General features: G+C 39.2%; 1 protein-coding gene across 1 annotated transcript in view; it reads right to left on the minus strand.

Moving 5' to 3' along the window:
* Window positions 1-2760: 2760 nt before the first annotated feature.
* Window positions 2761-21233, minus strand: part of LOC133747033 (zinc finger protein 260-like) — a 32795-nt gene continuing 14322 nt past the window's right edge. The window contains 4 exon segments of the mRNA XM_062175170.1: window positions 2761-2848; window positions 2850-4542; window positions 7422-7548; window positions 15440-15537. Of these exon segments, the coding sequence (XP_062031154.1) occupies window positions 2761-2848; window positions 2850-4542; window positions 7422-7548; window positions 15440-15537 (2006 nt within the window).

Raw genomic sequence — 21233 nt, forward strand, 5'->3', positions numbered from 1 at the left:
AGTAAGTGATAGATCAAGTACTTTGGTCCCTGCCATCCATATGGACTGAGTTCATGACTTCCAGGTATGCCTGTCCCAGGGTCATCTGTTGTGGTTACCTGGGAAGCAAATCACCAGAGGAACAAAGTCTCTGATTTCCAGACATATCTTGTATGCATGATGAGTAAGGGGTACAATAAACCTGAATGCCAGTCCCCTTTGATAGGCAGTAAACACAATGGAGCAAATAAATGAGCGGAGGTGGAAGGGATGACAATCCTGTCCTCTTGATGGAAAATAGAAAAGGAGCAAATGCAGCTAGATCATTCATTACATTTTCAGCACAGGCACCAAAAAAGACCATGCAACCCGAGTAAAAAGTCCATCCGTGTATGTCCTGAGATGCCAGAAAGAATTTATAAATCAGGAAGGGAATAAACACAAATTTTAAATAATTAGCAGGTGACCTTGAAGAGAGGGATAGTGTACATGTCCTGGTTTCTCCACTCAAGGGACACTCTGGAAACATTTCAGTACAAGTTCTTGATTTTGTGAAACCATAATTTTTCCCTGATTGGTGGTAACTAATAGAGTACCTAAAATGTATTGTTTTAGAGTGAAATTGGCATTTTCAGATTAGATCGTTTGCAGCCCTTGTCTCTACTGTTGAGGCAATTTCTTTTCTTTGTATTATTTGTTGAACTCTTTACTTGGTATAGGGTTAATCTTATGAGTATAAAGTAAACTGGAAAAAAATGTAAAAATTAAGATGGGGAATAGGAGGAGGAGGAAAAAGGAAGAGACTGTGGGAAAAAGGGCAGATAGGGTGAAAAGTCTATGTTCCAAAATTCATATTGATATACATGAAATTCATATACCTTAAATTTCTTAATAGAGTCCCCATCTTTGAAAAACATTTAAAGGGATAGTACACACTTAAAGATGTGGGCAACATCAGAGAAAAATGAGCTGCAATTTATAAGACACAATGTTATCTTTTTTTATTTTATGGGTGGTGATACAACACCTGAATATGGAAATAGGATTCTGATAGGCAAATCTGGACACACACAAATACATCTAGGTCAGAGATTCATTCTATACCCTAGGAAAAACACTCATAACACAGCACTGGTGGGGGGAAGGGGCAGGATTAAGACTGTCCCATGATTTCAAGTGACACACCATTCATTTGTGCTAAACTGTAATGGAATCATGGGTACATAAAAAAAAACCACTACACCAAATAATTTGTAATTGTGAAGATGGTATTTCAAGTGTTATAGACTATTTAACAAATCTTATATATGCAACCACAATTCATTTACTTAGTCCTGCTCAATAGGTGGAAACAAAACAGTGTAGAATTCTTATGCAAAGAGAGAAAAAAAAGTAGTTTTGAAGAACTCTTAGCAGTTCTTTGTCACACAGTATTACTCCATCATGTTAACTGCCTATTATCTACTAAGGTGTGATTCCAGTAAAGGGTTTCTCCACACAAATTATATTTGTTGAAGACTTTTAAATGGAGATCTTCTACAGAGTGGTTTATTCCCAAATTGGGCAGAATGGCCAAGACTGGGGCAGAACAAAGCCAGGAGCCTGCAACTCTCTCCAAGTCTCACACATGGGTGCTGTGCCCCAAATACTTGGGTCATCTACCAACTTCCCAGTAGCATTAATAGTGGCTTGGGTCTGACATGGAGCAGCTGAGACTAGAGTTGTTTCTAAGAGATGGTGGCATTACAAGTAATGACTTACCATGCTGTGTCATAATGCTTGCCCCAAGTTACATTTGCAGTACATTCTGTAATTTTATTGAAGTTTACTGTATAGTAGTGGTTTTCCCACTTCTATTTGTCATAGGACTTTTACTATGTACATGTTGTCTGATAAGGAGAAATGACTTATGGCAGAATGTTTTCTGAGGTATGTTCACTTCCTCATCTCTAAAGTCTCTTGGTCTAAGCTAACTACTGACTTTGGCAAAGAGATTTCTCATATTCAATATAATACTAGGGCTTTCTTTTCCTTTGTGGAAGCCCTCTGATGTCCTTTTCTTATACTTAAAAGATTTTTAAATACTATATTCAAAAGGTTTCCCTGCTTTGTGAAATCTAAGCCTATGTAGGATTCAATTCCAGGATATGATTTACCACATTCATTAAGTTCACAAGATTTCTCTGCTTTGTGAATTATCTGATATTAAGGAGAATTGATTTCTGTTTAAAGATTTCAACATTTATTTCAAAGAGCCATACAGAGATAGGAGAGGCAGAGAGGGAGAGGGCTTCCATCCTCTGGTTCATTCCCCAATTTGCAGAAACAGCTGGAGCTCAGCCAATTGAAGCAAGAGCCAGAAGCTTCTTCCAGGTCTCCCAGATGGGTGCAATGGCCCAAGAATTTGGGCCATCTACTGCTTACCCAGGGCATAGCAGAGATCTGGATTGGAAGTGGAGCAGCCAGGACTCAAACCAGCACCCATATATGGCAGTGGCCCCATCCACTACAACACATTGCCAGCCCCTGGCTAAAGGATTGTCTACATTCATTATATCTACAAGATTTCTCTTAGTTCTTTGATGTGTGATGAGGTGTGAATTCCAGAAAAATGCCTTGTCACACATATTACATTGATTTCTTGGAAAACAATCTTCTACAATTGATGCATTCATGGTTTCATTCCCACTTGGATTCTGTTAAGAGGTACCCTGGTAGGAAGCTTTTCCAGTATTTAGTATAGTCATAAGATCTTCTATGCTGAATGAATTTTCGGGTGTGTTATGAGTTTGACTTCTGGCAAAAGGCTTTTCCACATTTGTTGCATTCATAAGGTTTGTCCCCTGTGTGAATTCTTTGATGCCTACTGAAAGATGACACAAAAGGCTTTTGCACACTCACTACATTCCTAAGGTTTCTCTCCTGTGTGAACTCTCTGATGTCTTAGGAGATGTGATTTCTGGTAAAAGGCTTTTCCACATTTATTGCATTCATAACGTTTCTCCCCTCTATGACGTCTCTGATGTGTACAGAGAATTGATTTATGGCAAAAGGCTTTCCCACACTCATTACACTTATGAGGTTTCTCTCCTGTGTGAATTCGCTGGTGTGTAATTAAGTATGACTTCCAGCCAAAGGTTTTTCCACATTCATTACATTCATAAGGTTTCACCCCTGTGTGAATTCTCTCATGTGTATTGAGCATTGATTTATTACCAAAGGCTTCTCCACACTCACTACATTTATAAGGTTTCTCTCCTGTGTGAATTCGCTGATGCACAATTAGTTGGGACTTCTGGCAATAGGCTTTCCCACACTTACTACATTCATAAGGTTTCTCGCCTGTGTGAATTCTCCCATGTCTTACAAGGTCTGATTTGTACCAAAAGGCTTTCTCACAAATATTACATTTATAAGGTTTCTCTCCTGTGTGAATTCTCTGATGCAAGATGAAATATGACTTCCGGCCAAAGGCTTTTCCACACTCATTACATTCATAAGGTTTCTCCCCTGTGTGAATTTTCTGATGTGTTAAGAGATGTGACTTCTGGCAGAAGGCTTTTCCACATTCATAACATTTGAAAGGTTTCTCTCCTGTATGAATTTTCTGATGTGCACAGAGGAGTGACTGATTACTAAAAGCTTTTCCACACTCCTTACATTCATAAGATTTCTCCCCAGTGTGAATTCTCTGATGTCTAGTGAGGTATGCCTTTTGGTAAAAGGCTTTTCCACACACATTACATTCAAATGGTTTCTCCCCGGTGTGAACCCTCTGATGTGCTGTGAGGTGTGATTTCCGGCCACACACTTTTTCACATGTGTTACACTCATAGGGTTTCACAACCATTTTCATTCTAGTGAGGTTTGACTCCTGGTAAATGTTTTGTCCACACTCATTGCACCCAAAGGGCTTTTCGCCTATGTGAGTCCTGTAATGAATCGTGCTGCAACATTTACAGCTGAAAGATTTCCCACAGGTTTTACACACATAAGGTTTCTTTCCAATATGTGTTCTCTGATTCACTGTAATGTCTGGATTGCCACTAATAGTTTTCTCATACTCACTGGATTCACAGAGTTTCACTGTTGTGTGAGTTAACAAACCCACTTGCTGCTTACTGAGGTTGGAATTTTTATGGAAAGTTTTCTTTCCTATGTGAGTTATATTTTCAACGATGACAGCTGACTTCTTATAGGTCTCTTCCATATGCTCTCTCTCAAATGTAAACACTACCTTCTTCCTTTTTAAGGCTTTTGTTTGTGCACTGTGTTCTAATGGCTGCTCTGCAGTCTGAATCTTGTGAGGTTGACTAGAAGGTTCACAGCATTGGGAAGAGTTCCCAGGTACATTACTGTCACCAGATTTCTCACCAGTTTGCATCTCACTGGGCTCATTAGGGAGAAACACATCATGGAATGTTCTGTATGCCTCAGGTTTCATTCTCTTTTTGATAACTGATTTGGAAATATGGCTTGAACTTAAATTAGGTATTTTTCTTAATTCAACTCTCTTGTGAACTGATGTGTTGGGGCCACTGAGTTCATCTCTTTTCTGGGCTGCTGAAATGAAAAAGCAAACAAAAAAACTGTTCATGAATCACATCTGTTTCTCTTGGAATGCTCATGTAAAAGGAATGAAAGGACTTGATATCTCAGTGTCATTTAGCTTTAGTATAATTTGTAAGATATTTATGATCATTAAATGGCTTTTCCTCCTAACACATTAACATAATAAACCATACCAATAGGTTTTCCCAATGTTCAATCATGATCTCTTTACTAATTTTTTTTTGACAGGCAGTAGACAGTAGAGGGAGACAGAGAGAAAGGTCTTCCTTTTGCCGTTGGTTCACCCTCCAATGGCCGCTGCGGTAGGCGTGCTGTGGCCGGCGCACCGCGCTGTTCCGATGGCAGGAGCCAGGTGCTTCTCCTGGTCTCCCATGGGGTGCAGGGCCCAAGAACTTGGGCCATCCTCAACTGCACTCCCTGGCCACAGCAGAGAGCTGGCCTGGAAGAGGGGCAACCGGGACAGGATCGGTGCCCCGACCAGGACTAGAACCTGGTGTGCCAGCGCTGCAAGGCGGAGGATTAGCCTACTGAGCCACGGAGCTGGCTACTCTTTACTATTTTAAATGTGAAAAAATAAGTTATGTGGTAAAGTGGGTTAAGCCAGTGCTTATAATGTCTGCTTCATATAATGGACACCTGCACCCATTCCACTTTGAGCTCCAGCTACTCTGCTTCATATGCCATTTTCTGGATTGTAAACTAGGATTACATTACATGTGGTTGGATCCTACACACATTTGAGGACCCAGATGGGGTCTTGAGAGACCCAGGCCTTTGTCTTTACAATGAGTGCTTTCAAGCAGCTGATTTTTCCATCCTCTTTCTGTACTTTTTTTTCTCATAAAACTTGTGTCTAGAGATTGTGCTGTGGTGTAGAAAGTTAAGCCTCCACCTGCAGCAACAACATCCCAGGTGTTCACCGGTTTGAGTCCTAGCTGCTCCACTTCTGATCCAGCTCCCTCTTAATGGTCTGGGAAAGCAGTGAAAGATAGCCTGAGTACTTGGGCCCCTACAACCACTTAGGAGTACCTGATGAATCTCTTCTCTTGTGGATTCAGTCTGGCCCAGTCTTGGCCATTGTGGCTATTTGGTGAGTGAACCAGTGGGTAGAAGATATCTCTCTCACTCTCTTTGTATTTCACCTTCACAATGAAATAATTTTTTAAAAGCATTTTGTGTTTTCCTGCTATCTTTCAGTCTAGAAGATGGACCAGTTTATTGGATCATTTACTTGCAGGTAGTGGAGAGGGACAAGTGCTTATATCCTAAGCAAGATCATAATTTAGGAAGAGAAAAGGGACCTATGATTGTTTCATGTTCAGTCATCTCATTTGAATGGCATTTGTGGGTTTTTTCTAGTGAAAAACTGATTTTATCTGTACTCTGATGACAGCTCTCTCCATTTTCACAGGGAAACATGACATCTTCAGCTTCTCAGAACCACAACAGATAAAGAAAAATCCCAATACATTAGATTAAGGTACTGTTTTTGTAATGCAGTGTCTGCTCATCGTGTTTTACAATTGTTTACTCTAGATCATTCTGAGATCAACAGTCCTGCTTTTCTCCTATCAACTGCCTATATACACACACTCCTCCTTGATAATTTGAGTTTCTGAAGGCCTTTGTTTTAAGTATTGTAGGATCAGTTGTCTCCTAGTTTCACAGAATACTGCTTCTCTTACACTTATATCTTTTTGTTTTTCAATTACATTGAAAGAAAGGTGAATTCACACTTCAAACTCAACTAGTAAACAAAACTGGGCCATTCAACAAAAGCATGGTCTGACTTGAACTCAGGACCCAGAATCTCCACTTCTGTTAGTGAAGAATTATTACTGGATATCACAAGACAGAAGCTTTCTCCCAAACAAATTTTATCATTTATCTGTTTACTAACTTCAGAGTCAGAGACAGGAAATTAGAAACAAAGAGAGAGAGGAAAAAAAGCCCATGGAGAGCTGTCATCCACGGTTCACTCCTCAAAGGTTTGCTGCAGCTCATTTTCTTACTTATCTGAGATGCAGAAAGAGAAAGAGTAACATGAGAGACAAAAAACTCCCATCAATGGTTCATTCCTGAAATGTGTACAAGAACAAGCTCTGTGCCTGACCAAAACCAGGAGTGAGAACACAATCTAGATAACTAGTAAAAAACCAGGACCTATGAGCTGCCCAATTAGCAGCTCTAAAGGAATTAATAACTACATAAAAAAAAACTGCATGACAGAAACAGTATGTGAACGTGTAGAAAAACACAAGTTATAATTTAGACAATGTCCAAATCTAGAAAAAACCCTTAGTAGAGTCAGAAAGAAATTGGAATTTTTAACAATCAAACAGCATAGTTACTGAGAGTAGGAGAGGGAGAGAAATGTACACTTCTGAGTCTTCCCTGGATACTACAGAATACCTGTGTCTGATTCATGAAACCAGCTGTCTTCTGGGCTAGGATTTGGAAAAGTTAGTGAGAAGAGACCCAGTCAACATCTGCTTCACTCTTTCTGTCAAGGCCTCCATGTACCCTATGTGCAGACTGACCTGGGAACCTCTGGTCTAGGCCTTCCACCATCCATGGTTCTGCTCCTTGCTCCAACTTGCAGATCAAGTGAGGTTTGGTAATGCAGGGCCCTATTAATTGGAAAATAATGTAAGACTTGGTCAAATCACTAACTTAGATTATTTAAAGGATAGCAGGTAGGTCTCGCAGCTGTACGATGGAGGTTCTGATTTGAAACATTTCTTAGAAGGTTGATACTCATTCTTTACATACTCAAATTCTATACCCATCCAGCATGAAACTTCAAAAGTGTTTACTGATTTGTCAAATCAGAAAATGTTTCAGTTGGGCACAGCAGGGGTGTTACTCACCCAAGGACTGCATGTTGTTGTAGATCTCTAGCATTGTATCCCTATACAGGATTCTCTGAGCACTGTTCAAGTTTTGCCACTCCTCCCAGGTGAAGTCCACAGTCAGGTCTTCAAATGATAACAACACCTGTAAAAAAACATTCATTAGGGGTCGGCACCATGGCTCACTTGGCTAATCCTCTGTGGCGCCAGCATCCCATATAGGCACCAGGTTCTAGTCCACAGCAGAGAGCTGGACTGGAAGAGGAGCAACTGGGACTAGAACCTGGCACCCATATGGGGTGCCAGCGCTGCAGGCAGAGGATTAACCAAGTGAGCCATGGTGCCAACCCTAAGAATTATTTTCAATTAACTTCATAGCCTGTGTTTCTTGCATGCCTCTTGTAAGATGCTGCTACTTTTGAGAGCTATAACAGAAAGAAAAATCTAAATGAAAATATCTGCCTCTATATTAATTGAATCATTCCAAAATAAATCACTCCAATAGAGTATCATTTATTATTCTGTAAGTAATCCTTCTCCTAATAATTCTGAAAGAAACCCACAGTATGATCTGCAGACCAGATTATTAAATTAACATGGTAGATGGAGGCACAGTTTCGATATCAATCACCAAAGTTAAAAATTTCAAATAGATTTTTCTATATTCTCAGTTTGCAGTTCACTGAAACAGCAAAAATATTTTTAGATATTTTGCATGAGTATGTTCTCCTGAATGTGATACAATGTAAGAACACAAAGAACATGGGCCAGTAATTCTTCCTACCCCACCCTCCCTCCTGCCCTCATTCCTACCCTTCTTCCTCTCCTATTCCATTTCTTCATTTTTTACAAAGATCTATTTTCAATTAACTTTATACTCATAAGATTCAACCTACACTAAAAAGGAGTTCAAACAGGGGCTAGTGCTGTGGCACAGTGGGTAAAGCCGCTGCCTGCAGTGCCAGCATTCCATATAGGTGCCACTTCAAGTCCTGGCTTCTCCATTTCTGAACCAGCTCTCTGCTATGACCTGGGAAAGCAGTAGAAGATGGCCCGAATCCTTGGGCCCCTGCACCCACATAGGAGTCCTGGAAGAAGCTCCTGGATCCAGGCTTTGGATCGACACAGCTTCAGGCATTGCAGCCAACTGGGGAGTGAACCAGCACATGGAAGACCTCTCTCTCTGCCTCTCCTCTCTCTGTGCAACTCTGACTTTCAAATAAATAAATCTTTATTTAAAAAAATACCATGAGGCCAAGATGGCAGATAGTGAGGGCGTGTACCGATAGTCGGGGAAAAGATAGTTTAATAAAAGTGGAGCTACTATAGCCTCAGGAAAAGACTCAAGAAAAAAACTGCAGAGGAAATGCTTCCGGATCTAGTGGATGTGACACAGAGGACCTACAGGGAGCCCACCACGTGGAAGCCCAGCCGCGGGAGCCGAGCAACAGAATCTCACCGGGGCACATCTTTCCAACAATGATGCATACGGACTGAAAGTGAAAGGCTAGGAAAAGATATACCATGCCAACAGAAATGAAAAAAGAGCGGGCGCAGCCATCTTAATATCGGACAACATAAACTTTACCACAAAAACTGTTAGGAGAGACAAAGAGGGGCACTATATAATGATTAAGGGATCCATTCAACAGCAAGATATAACAATATCAATGTATATGCACCTAATTACAGGGCACCAGTTTATTTAAAAGACTTGTTAAGGGACTTAAAGGGAGACTTAGACCCCAATACAATAGTACTGGGGGACTTCAATACTCCACTCTCAGAGATAGACAGATCAACAGGACAGAAGATCAACAAGGAGACAGTAGTTTTAAAGGACACTATAGCCCAAATGGATCTAACAGATATCTACAGAACTTTTCATCCTACACATAAAGACTTTACATTCTTCTCAGCAGTACATGGAACCTTCTCTAGGATTGACCACATGCTAGGCCATAAAGCAAGTCTCAGCAAATTCAAAAGAATTAGAATCATACCATGCAGCTTCTCAGACCACAAAGGCATGAAATTGGAAATTAGCAACTCGGGAATCCCCAGAGCACGTGCAAACACATGGAGATTGAACAACATGCTCCTGAATGAACAATGGGTCATAGAAGAAATTAAAAGAGAAATCAAAAATTTTCTGGAAGTAAATGAGGATAACAGCACAACATACCAAAACCTATGGGATACAACAAAAGCAGTGTTAAGAGGAAAGTTTATATCAATAGGTGCCTACATCAAGAAATTGGAAAGGCACCAAATAGATGAGCTTTCAAGTCATCTCAAGGATCTAGAAAATCTGCAGCAAACCACCCAAACCAAGTAGGAGAAGAGAAATAATTAAAATCAAAGAAGAAATCAACAGGATTGAATCCAAAAAAATTACAAAAAATCAGCCAAACGAGGAGCTGTTTTTTTGAAAAAATAAACAAAATTGACACCCCATTGGCCCAACTAACTAAAAAAAGAAGAGAAAAGACCCAATTTAATAAAATCAGAGATGAAAATGGAAATGTAACAGACACCACAAAAATAAAAAGAATCATCAGAAATTACTACAAGGGCTTGTATGCCAGCAAACAGGGAAATCTATCAGAAATGGACAGATTTTTGGACACATACAACCTACCTAAATTGAGCCAGGAAAGACATAGAAAACCTAAACAGACCCATAACTGAGACAGAAATTGAAACAGTAACAAAGGCCCTCCCAACAAAGAAAAGCCCAGGACCAGATGGATTCACTGCTGAGTTCTACCAGACATTTAGAGAAGAACGAACTCCAATTCTTCTCAAACTATTCAGAACAATCAAAAAAGAGGAAATCCTCCCAAATTCTTTCTATGAAGACAGCATCACCTTAATTCCTAAGCCAGAGAAAGATGCAGCATTGAAAGAGAATTACAGACCAATATCCCTGATGAACATAGATGAAAAAATCCTCAATAAAATTCTGGCCAATAGAATGCAACAACACATCAGAAAGATCATCCACCCAGACCAAGTAGGATTTATCCCTGGTATGCAGGGATGGTTCAACGTTCGCAAAACAATCAACGTGATACACTACATTAACAGACTGCAGAAGAAAAACCATATGATTCTCTCAATAGATGCAGAGAAAGCATTTGATAAAATACAACACCCTTTCATGATAAAAACTCTAAGCAAACTGGGTATGGAAGGAACATTCCTCAATACAATCAAAGCAATATATGAAAAACCCACAGCCAACATCCTATTGAATGGGGAAATGTTGGAAGCATTTCCACTGAGATGTGGTACCAGACAGGGATGCCCACTCTCACCACTGCTATTCAATATAGTTCTGGAAGTTTTGGCCAGAGCTATTGGGCAAGAAAAAGAAATTAAAGGGATACAAATCGGGAAGGAAGAACTCAAACATTCCCTATTTGCAGATGATATGATTCTTTACTTAGGGGATCCAAAGAACTCTACTAAGAGACTACTGGAACTCATCAAAGAGTTTGGCAAAGTAGCAGGATATAAAATCAACAGCCTTTGTATACACAGTCAATGCCATGGCTGAGGAAGAACTTCTAAGACCAATCCCATTCACAATAGCTACAAAAACAATCAAATACCTTGGAATAAACTTAAACAAAGACGTTAAAGATCTCTACGATGAAAACTACAAAACCTTACAGAAAGAAATAGAAGAGGATACCAAAAAATGGAGAAATCTTCCATGCTCATGGATTGGAAGAATCAATATCATCAAAATGTCTCTTCTCCCAAAAGCAATTTATACATTCAATGCAATACCAATCAAGATACCAAAGACATTCTTCTCAGATCTGGAAAATAAATGATGCTGAAATTCATATGGAGACACAGAAGACCTCAAATAGCCAAAGCATTCTTGTACAACAAAAACAAAGCCAGAGGCATCACAATACCAGATTTCAGGACATACTACAGGGCAGTTGTTATCAAAACAGCATGTTACTGGTACAGAAACAGATGTATAGACCAATGGAACAGAGTAGAAACACCAGAAATCAATCCAAACATCTACAGCCAACTTATATTTGATCAAAGATCCAAAACTAATCCCTGGAGTAAGGACAGCCTATTCAATAAATTGTGCTGGGAAAATTGGATTTCCACATGCAGAAGCTTGAAGCAAGACCCTTACCTTTCACCTTACACAAAAATTCACTCAACATGGATTAAAGACTTACATCTATGACCCAACACCATCAAATTACTAGAGAGCATTGCAGAAACCCTGCAAGATATAGGTACAGGCAAAGACTTCTTAGGAAAGACCCCAGAAGCACAGGCAATCAAAACCAAAATTAACATTTGGGATTGCATCAAATTGAAAAGTTTCTGTACTTCAAAAGAAACAGTCAGGAAAGTGAAGAGGCAACCGACAGAATGGGAAAAAATATTTGCAAACTATGCTACAGATAAAGGGTTGATAACTAGAATCTACAAAGAAATCAAGAAACTCCACATCAAAACAAACTACCCACTTAAGAGATGGGCCAAGGACCTCAATAGACATTTTTTGAAAGAGGAAATCCAAATGGCCAACAGACACATGAAAAAATGTTCAAGATCACTAGCAATCAGAGAAATGCAAATCAAAACCACAATGAGGTTTCACCTCACCCCAGTGAGAATGGCTCACATTCAGAAATCTACCAACAACAGATGCTGGAGAGGATGTGGGGAAAAAGGGACACTAACCCACTGTTGGTAGGAATGCAAACTGGTTAAGCCACTATGAAAGTCAGTCTGGAGATTCCTCAGAAACCTGAACATAACCCTACCATACAACCCAGCCATCCCTCTCCTTGGAATTTACCCAAAGGAAATTAATTTGGCAAATAAAAAAGCCATCTGCACATTAATGTTTATTGCAGCACAATCCACAATAGCTAAGACCTGGAACCAACCCAAATGCCCATCTACAGTAGAATGGATAAAGAAATTATGGGACATGTACTCCATAGAATACTATACAGCAGTAAAAAACAATGAAACCTGGTCATTTGCAACAAGATGCAGGAATCTGGAAAACATCATGCTGAGTGAATTAAGCCAGTCCCAAAGAGACAAATATCATTTGTTTTCCCTGATCGGTGACAACTAACTGAGCACCAAAGGGGAAACCCGTTGAAGTGAAATGGAGACTATAAGAAACAATGACCTGATCAGCTCTTGTCCTGACTCTTGATGTACAATGTAATACTTTATCCTTTTTCGTATTTGTTGTTGTTGTTGTTCTAGTACTAGTGGTTGAACTCTGTAATTGGCACACGGTTATTCTTAGGTGTTTAAATTTTAACTGAAAAGTGATCTTTGTTAAATTTAATTGTGGAAAAAGAGAGGGAGGAGATGTACAATTTGGGACATGCTCAATCAGACTTGCCCCAAGTGATGGAGTTAGACATGTGCCAGGGGATTCCAATACAATCCCATCAAGGTAGCATGTACCAATGCCATCTCACTAGTCCAAGTGATCAATTTCACTCCACAATTGATGGCTCTGATAGGTCTAAGAGTCAAAGGGATCACACAAACAGGACTAGTGTCTGCTAATACTAACTGATAGAATCAAAAAGGGAGAGAAAGATCCAACATGGGAAGTGGGATACACAGCAGACTCATAGAATGGCAGATGTCCTAAACAGCACTCTGGCCTCAGAATCAGCCCTTAAGGCATTCAGATCTGACTGAAGAGCCCATGAGAGTATTGTAGGCATGGAAAGCCAAGAAACCATGGAAAAGAAAAAAAAAGAAGAAGACCTAAATGAAAGATCTCTATGAGTGAGATCCCAGTGGAAAGAATGGGGCCATCAAAGAAGGAGGTACCTTTCTCTGAAGGGAGGAGAGAACTTCCACTTTGACTATGACCCTATTGGAATAAGATCAAAGTCAGTGAACTGTAAAGCCTTCCATAGCCTTTGCAACTCATGATTAGAGCCTAGGGAGATTACTGATGCCATAAACAACAGTGTCTAATTGTTAAGTCAGCAACAGGAGTCACTGTATACTTACATCTCATGTGGGATCTGTCCTTAATGTGTTGTCTAATGTGAAGTGATGCTATAACTAGTACTGAAACAGTATTTTTACACTTTGTGTTTCTGTGTGGGTACAAACTGATGAAATCTTTACTAATTATATACAGAATCGATCTTCTGTATATGAAGATAATTGGAAATGAAAAAAAAAAAAACCTGGTGTTAAATTGGAAATGGCATAGAAAATTAATTAATTTTTTAAAAATATTATGTAGGATCTCTGTCTTTAATGTGCTGTACACTCTTATTTAATGCTATAACTAGTACTCCAACAGTATTTTTTTACTTTGTGTTCCTATGTGGGGGCAAACTCTTGAAATCTTTACTTAGTATACACTAAACTGATCTTCTGTATATAAAGAGAATTGAAAATGGATCTTAATGTGAATGGAACGGGAGAGGGAGCGGGAAAGGGGAGGGTTGCAGGTGGAGGGAAATTATGGGTGGGGGGGAAGCCATTGTAATCCATAAGCTGTACTTTGGAAATTTATATTCATTAAATAAAAGTTGAATAAAAAATAAAATAAAAAATAGCGTGAAGAAAAAAAAAACACTCTTCCTCAACAGTCAAAGCAAGAGCTGTCCAAAATCATCACATAAAAAACACACACACTCTATTAGTTACCACATATCAGAGAGAACACATGGTATTTGTCTTTTTGAGGATGCCTTATTCACCAAATATAATGGTTTCCAGTTGCATCCATTTTGTTGTAAATAAAAGGATTTCATTTTGTTTTTTATTGCATTCTAGTATTCCATAGTGTATATATACCATAATTTCTTTATCCAGTCTTCATCTGATGGACATCTGGGTTGATTCCATATCTTAGCTATTTAGAATTGACTGCAAGAAACCTGAGCATACAAATCTCTCTTTCATATGCTGATTTCATTTCCTTTAGGTAAATTCCTAAATTGCCTGGGTCATGGGGTAGGTCAATATTCAGATTTCTCCAATTAAAATTCTATAAAAGGATTGCCTATAATGGGGGAAGAGAAATTTCAGTATGTCATGACCATGGCCCACTCATCTTTGATATTATTTCTTTTGAGATGATCATATATCCTAATCCATTCAGGGAAATTCTTACAGGGAATATGATGCCAGCCAAGCAACTAGGAGTAGAGATACACTCTGTCACTTCTGAATATGGTTCTACTTGGTTCAATTCCCTCTTCTGTGTAAAGCAAAAATGGCCAACATAGTTCCAAAAAAGGCAATTCTAGCATGCTGACAAAAATAGATTTCATACACATCTTGATGGTGGAAGCCCTGTGGAGGATGATTGTTACATAACAATAATTTACTTCACTACCCTGATATTCTGAGGCACCCAGAATAAGCATCTGCTAGAGCAATTGATCCTCACAGAAAATGACACTGCAAGTCTACAGAATGGCCCTATGGGCTTTTCAATAGTCTTAGAGACATGTATCAAAAAATGCCATGGTTAATCCATAGTTCACACTAAGTATCTAAGAAATTAAGAACTATATGGAGTATAGACAAAACATGATGTTCTAATTGAGAATGTGTTAAACTTAGGTTAAATATCAGTTTATAAATAAATAATAATCACTTCATATTTCATGTTATAATATTAAGCCATAATTATGAATTAAAAATGTTGAAAATAAACAGAGGAGAGAAACAGTAACAGCTGGTAAGGAATAACTCATATAAATAGACTCTATACTGCATAGGAAACAAAATGGGGAAAACTATAAAAAATTAATCCTTTTGTATGTGAAAAGGATCTCAACAGAGTAAAAAGGAAATCCATTTGATGGGAAATATTTGTAAATTTTATTTGATAAGAGAATAATATTGGGAATATATGGTATACAGGAAACTCCTGCAACCTCAAAGCAATAAAAAGAGATTTTAAATGGGCAAATGACTAAAGAGACATTTCTACAAAGAAGATACATAAATGGTTCAACCCACTCCCCTGCCCCCACCAGATGTTCATAGGGATGGGGTTTTATATCATTTATAAGAGCATAAACAAAGAATGCAGGATATGGTTTCACTTTAGATTTCTTGAGCTTTTGGAAAGCTACAACAAACATTAAACAGAGTCGAAACTATGATCTAAAGGCTGTGAAAAAGGACCATGAGGGAGGGAAACATCATTGAAGCTGTGATAGCAATAGACAAGAATTTCCAGAAAATGATAATACATAGTCATTTCAAAAATGGCAGAGAAAAAAAAAGAAGAGTGCAGACATTTAGCCTAGTGTTTATGATGCCTTTTAATTAACCCTAGCTGGTGCCACAGTGCAGTGGGTTGATCCTCCGCCTTTGGTGCCAGCATCCCATATGGACACCAGTTCTAGTCCCAGCTGCTGCACTTCCAATCCAGCTCTCTGCTCTGGCCTGGGAAAGCAGTAGAGGATGGCCCAGGTCCTTGGGCCCCTGCACCCATGTGGAAGACAGGGAGGAGGTGCCTGGCTCCTGGCTTCAGATTGGTGCAGCTCTGGCCGTTGGGGCCATCTGGAGAGTGAACCAGCAGGTAGAAGACCTCTCTCTCTACCTCTACCTCTCACTGTCTGTAACTCTAACACTCAAATAAAATAAATTTTTAAAAAACTAACCCTATTTCTACCTCAGAGTGCCCAGGTTTGATATCCAGTGCCAATTCCTGATCCTAGTTCTGAACCAATGCAGACCTGGAGAAGTGGTAAAGACATCATGTGGGAGGCCTAGACTCCATTCCTGGTTCCTGGCTTCAGCACTGCCCCAGCCCTGCTTGCTGTGGGTATTTAGACAGTGAATTAGTGCATGGGAGCTCCCCAGCCAGCCTCTCTCTCTCAAGTACATAAACATTTTTACATAAAGCAGAACACTCAAGTAAGACAAAGAATAGAGAATAGTCTTTAGCTTTGTCTATGATTATGCTTCTGAGAGACACTGGAAACATTAAAATAAAATTATCCTGAGTGTGACTTAAGGTAAAAAATGAACAATGGAATTATTTGAAAAAAAAAAAAAAACTTTGGAAAGTCTGCAATGGAGAGTTTAGAACCTACAGCAGATACTATTCCTCAGACAGTCCTGGTCCTATCCAGGAGTCAAGTTCAGCTCCACAAAACTATTAAGTCTATACTATTCGAGCAATTCCAAAACAATTAACTGATTGTCTTTTAGCAGAATGCTGAGTGTTTAATTTCCAGGATGGCACTAAAAAATTGCCTACTCCATCATCTGAAGACTGTTTCACACATCATATCCCACACAATTTAGAATATTCTCAGGCTGAAACTAGAAACATGAAACAAGTGTATATTTTTGCTATGGCAACAGAAAGAGCAGAGATCAAATTGCCTTCTCTGAGACAATTCTAATGTTTTATAATCATGCCAACTCCATCACGTTTGTGTATATTCTCTAAGTTTAAATTTTATTTATCTTTACTTTTCAATTTTAATTACAAATCACCCTAGAGCTCCTAAAATAAAAGCTGAAAACAATGTGAGAAAAAATAAAGTATGCAACTTACAGGAGATATATTCACTTCCTTTGTTCTTGGAAACATGTGAATGTTTCTCAAATTATACCTGGAATAGGAGGTATTTGGAGGGAATTAAAAGAGAACTGTTCTGGCTTCATTCTGATTATGCATTGCCAAAAATGACTATGATAGAACAGGTAAATAATGGACACTGGAAAACACCAGCTTCCTTCTGAGGCATAGTCCTTAAAACATAGGAATATGCCACAGAGAGCACTCACAACTCTATTAATCGATAGAGATGAAACACAAGTTTTCACTGGATAAACAAAAACATTTATTTTCTACAACTTTTGTAATTAAAAATGTCACAGCAAGGAAAACAATTTAAAATGTTAAGGGTGGGGACCAGTGCTGTGACATAGTGGGTAAAGCCACTGCCTGCAGAGCCAGCATCCCAATGAGCGCTGCTTCATGTCCCAGATGCTCCACTTCCTATCCAGCTCTCTACTATGGCCTGGGAAAGCAGTAGAAGATGGCCCAAGAGCTTGGGCCCATGCACCCACATGGGAGATCCAGAAGAAGCTCCTGGCTCCTGGTTTCAGGTTGGCACAGCTCCAGCTTTTGCTGCCAATTGGGGAGTGAACCAGCAGATGGAAGACCTCTCTCTCTCTGCCTCTCTTTCTCTCTGTGTGTAACACTGGCTTTCAAATAAATAAATCTTAAAAAAAAGTAGAGTGATTATTCAAATAAGTCAATTTACCAAAGACACAAATATCAGTTTTCATAGAATTAAATCAATTGGTTTTTATTGAAATTTATACTATAGAAAGTATTTCATATAATTCATATTTTTAGGCCAGTGCCATGGCTTAACAGGCTAATCCTCCACCTTGTGGCGCCGGCACACTGGGTTCTAGTCCTGGTCAGGGCACCGGATTCTACCCCAGTTGCCCCTCTTCCAGGCCAGCTCTCTGCTATGGCCCGGGAAGGCAGTGGAGGATGGCCCAAGGCCTTGGGCCCTGCACCCGCATGGGAGACCAGGAGAAGCGCCTGCCTCCTGGCTTCAGATCAGCAAGATGCGCTGGCCGCAGCGGCCATTAGAGGGTGAACCAATGGCAAAAAGGAAGACCTTTCTCTCTGTCTCTCTCTCTCACTATCCACTCTGCCTGTCAAAAAAAATTCATATTTTTAAATATAATTTTGGCCACAAATATGAAGTTGCAAAATCTGTACTTTCTAGAGAACTTAAAGGTATGAAAAAAATAAGAGTTTTCTAATGTATACATTAAGGTGAAATCCTGTGTGGTACTTATATATTACTAGAAAAATAGTGAATCCTGCAAGGGTAACATACCAAGATCTCAGCTGAATGTCAAGTCAATCAGAACTCAGAAAGAACTTTGTGGAGAATGACAGTCCACACAGATTTTAAATAAAATAGAGGGCTGTCTCAAATGGGAATAAACCCAAGAAGACTGTATTAAAATCTCTGTAAAGCTACAATAACAGATGTTATTGTATGTATGTACAAGTGTCTCCAAACAGTTCAGGGAAATAAAAGGAGGCTTAGATTCATTCCAGATGAATTTGCTCAAGTTGGATTCAATTACAAATGGAAGTAACCCAAGCAAAACAATTCAAGAAACCAAAAATATAAACAAACAAAAACACTGGCAGATACTCAATCCCCAAAACTCTGCCTGGATTTTAGGTCACTCTTTATCATATCAGCAGATCACTGACAGTGGGGGCAGCTCCAGACCTACACACAATTAAGTGCATGATGCTCATGACTATAGATGTCACCAGGGACCCACTCCCTACCCTGGAAAAACACTCATGCAGGGCTGGGAGGACATCATGACTGACACATGAGCCAAGTGGCATGTTTATGGTCACACATGTGGGCTGTGCTAGAACAATGTGGGAGGAGAAATGAAGGGAAGACAATAAAATCTAAACCAAGTCAATGATTTTGGAAAATTATAAAGATGTTATTTCAAGTAGCGAGTCTTATAAGATTGAATATTTACTAGTTAACAAAAATCATCATTGAGAGCAGAGTTCACAATTTATTCTCCCTCACAAAAAGGAGAGTCAAAAATACAGACTATATGTCCAAGAACATAGATTTTAAAGAAACTGAGCCAGTCTGTCATACAAGGTTACTCCGTCAGGGGCCGATGCTGTGGCAAGGCATGTTAAAGCCTTGGCCTGAAGTGCCAGCATTCTTTATGGGTGCTGATTCTATTCCCGGCTGCTCCTCTTCTGATCCAGCTCTCTACTATGGCCTGAGAGCAGAAGATGGCCCAAGTCCTTGGGCCCCTGCGCCCACATGGGAGTCCCAGAAGTAGCTCCTGGCCCCTGGCTTCGGATTGGCACAGCTCAGGCAATTGTGCCCATCTGGGGAGTGAAGCAGCAGATGGAAGATCTCTCTCTCTCTCTCTGTCTCTACCTCTCTCTGTAACTCTTTCAAATAAATAAAATAAATCTTTACTCCCTCATGTGAGGTCCCTAGAACCTGCTGAGATGTGACATCCAGCTAAAAAGTTTTCCCACATTAAACTCTTAGACTCTCTCTTCTGTGAGATAGTGCTCTGGTATATGAAGTTTTGAAAGGGTAAAAGGTTCCCAAATCCATTACATTCACAGAGTTTTTCCCATGTGGGCTTTATGAAGGCCAGTGAGAGCTGGTAGAAAGATTCCCCACATTCATTTACTTCCCAATCTGTGTGAATTCTAAGATGTAGCTAAAAAACTGATTTCCAGCCAAAGGATTTTCCAGTCATTACAATAACAATTATTTTCCTTTCTGTGAGTTTGCTGATGAATGGTGAGGACTGGCTTCTGGGAAGAAAATTTTCTCACTTCGTCAAATTCATAGAGGATTTCCCCTATGTGAGTTTTTTTGTATACCATAAGGTCTGGTTTCATAACATCTTTTGCTCGTTAAGTTCTCCGATATCTGTTGAGGCCTGACTTCTGGCAACATTTTTCCACATTCAACACATTCATAAGCTTTATCCCTTCAATGGATCCTATTATAAAATGAGGCTTGACTTCCAGCAAAAAATTTTCCTGCTTCTTATACTCTTAAGATTTCTTCCCAGAGTGAATTACCTGATGTAGATTGAGGTGTGATTTCCTGCCATATGAATTTTCCACATTCATCACATTCACCCATGGGTTTCTCCCATGTGTGAAATCTTTGGTAATGAGATCTAAGATCCGGCAATAGATTATTCCACCTTCATTACATCACATTCATTACATCATTACATTATAGGTTTCTCACCTATGACTTTCCTCATACATGCTGAGTTTTTGTCAAATTTATTACATTCATTCATTCATACATTCTCCCCTGTGCATAATAAGGTCTGAAAGGCTAATAAATGTTTTTCTACATTTTAGTACCCATAGGATATTTCCCTTGTGTGAATTCCATGATGACCAATAAGGGATGATCTACAGATGAAAGACCTGAGAGGTTACATGAATGGGATTTTTATCTTGTATGTGTTCTCTGCTTTATTGTAAGATCTGATTTATAAGAGACAGTTTTATCAGTCTCAAGATTCATAGTTTCTCTACCATGCGTTTTGATATGTAGTGAGGCTAGACTTTTTATGTATTTTCTTTCCTATCAGTTGTTGTCTTGTTAATCATAGCTGACTCAACAGAGGGTTGCCGAAATTCAATATCTTTACAGGAGAAATCCTTTAAGAACCCTCTTACTTGAAAAGAACATTGCCCTTGCATTGAAGGTTTCTCCCTGTCCACAGTGTTCAGAGGCTGCAGCATTGTCTGAATCCTGTGATGCACCAATACTGGCAGCCCCAGAGGTTTTCCAGGTACATTAGGAAGCATCTGTTTTTACTCTAGCTTGCCTCTCATCAGGATTCCTATAAAGACACATTACATGCCTCAGATTCCATTCTTGAATAATCTCCTTTCTTCATAATCAGCTGTAAAATATAGCGTCACTTGAAACTACATCCTTTTCATTATTCAATTCTCATGAGATGATGTGTTGTAATTATTACTACTTGCCTCAAATTTATGTCTTGATTTTCTTGGCTGGCCCTACTCAGGTCATCCATTTTCCTGGCAACTGAAATGAGAAAAAAAATAACAATAGTTATGAACCAAATCTAACTTTCTTTTGGAATGTTCTCTAAAGGCAACAAAGATCCTTGCTATCGTGCTTGCCTTAAGATTTTAACATATCACTTAAAGGGATTCATTGATGCCAATTATACTTTACTTTTTTCTCCTTAATAAATTAATATGATAAA

This window comes from Lepus europaeus, chromosome 18 (genome assembly GCF_033115175.1).
Source record: "Lepus europaeus isolate LE1 chromosome 18, mLepTim1.pri, whole genome shotgun sequence".
Classification (NCBI taxonomy): Eukaryota; Metazoa; Chordata; class Mammalia; order Lagomorpha; family Leporidae; genus Lepus; species Lepus europaeus.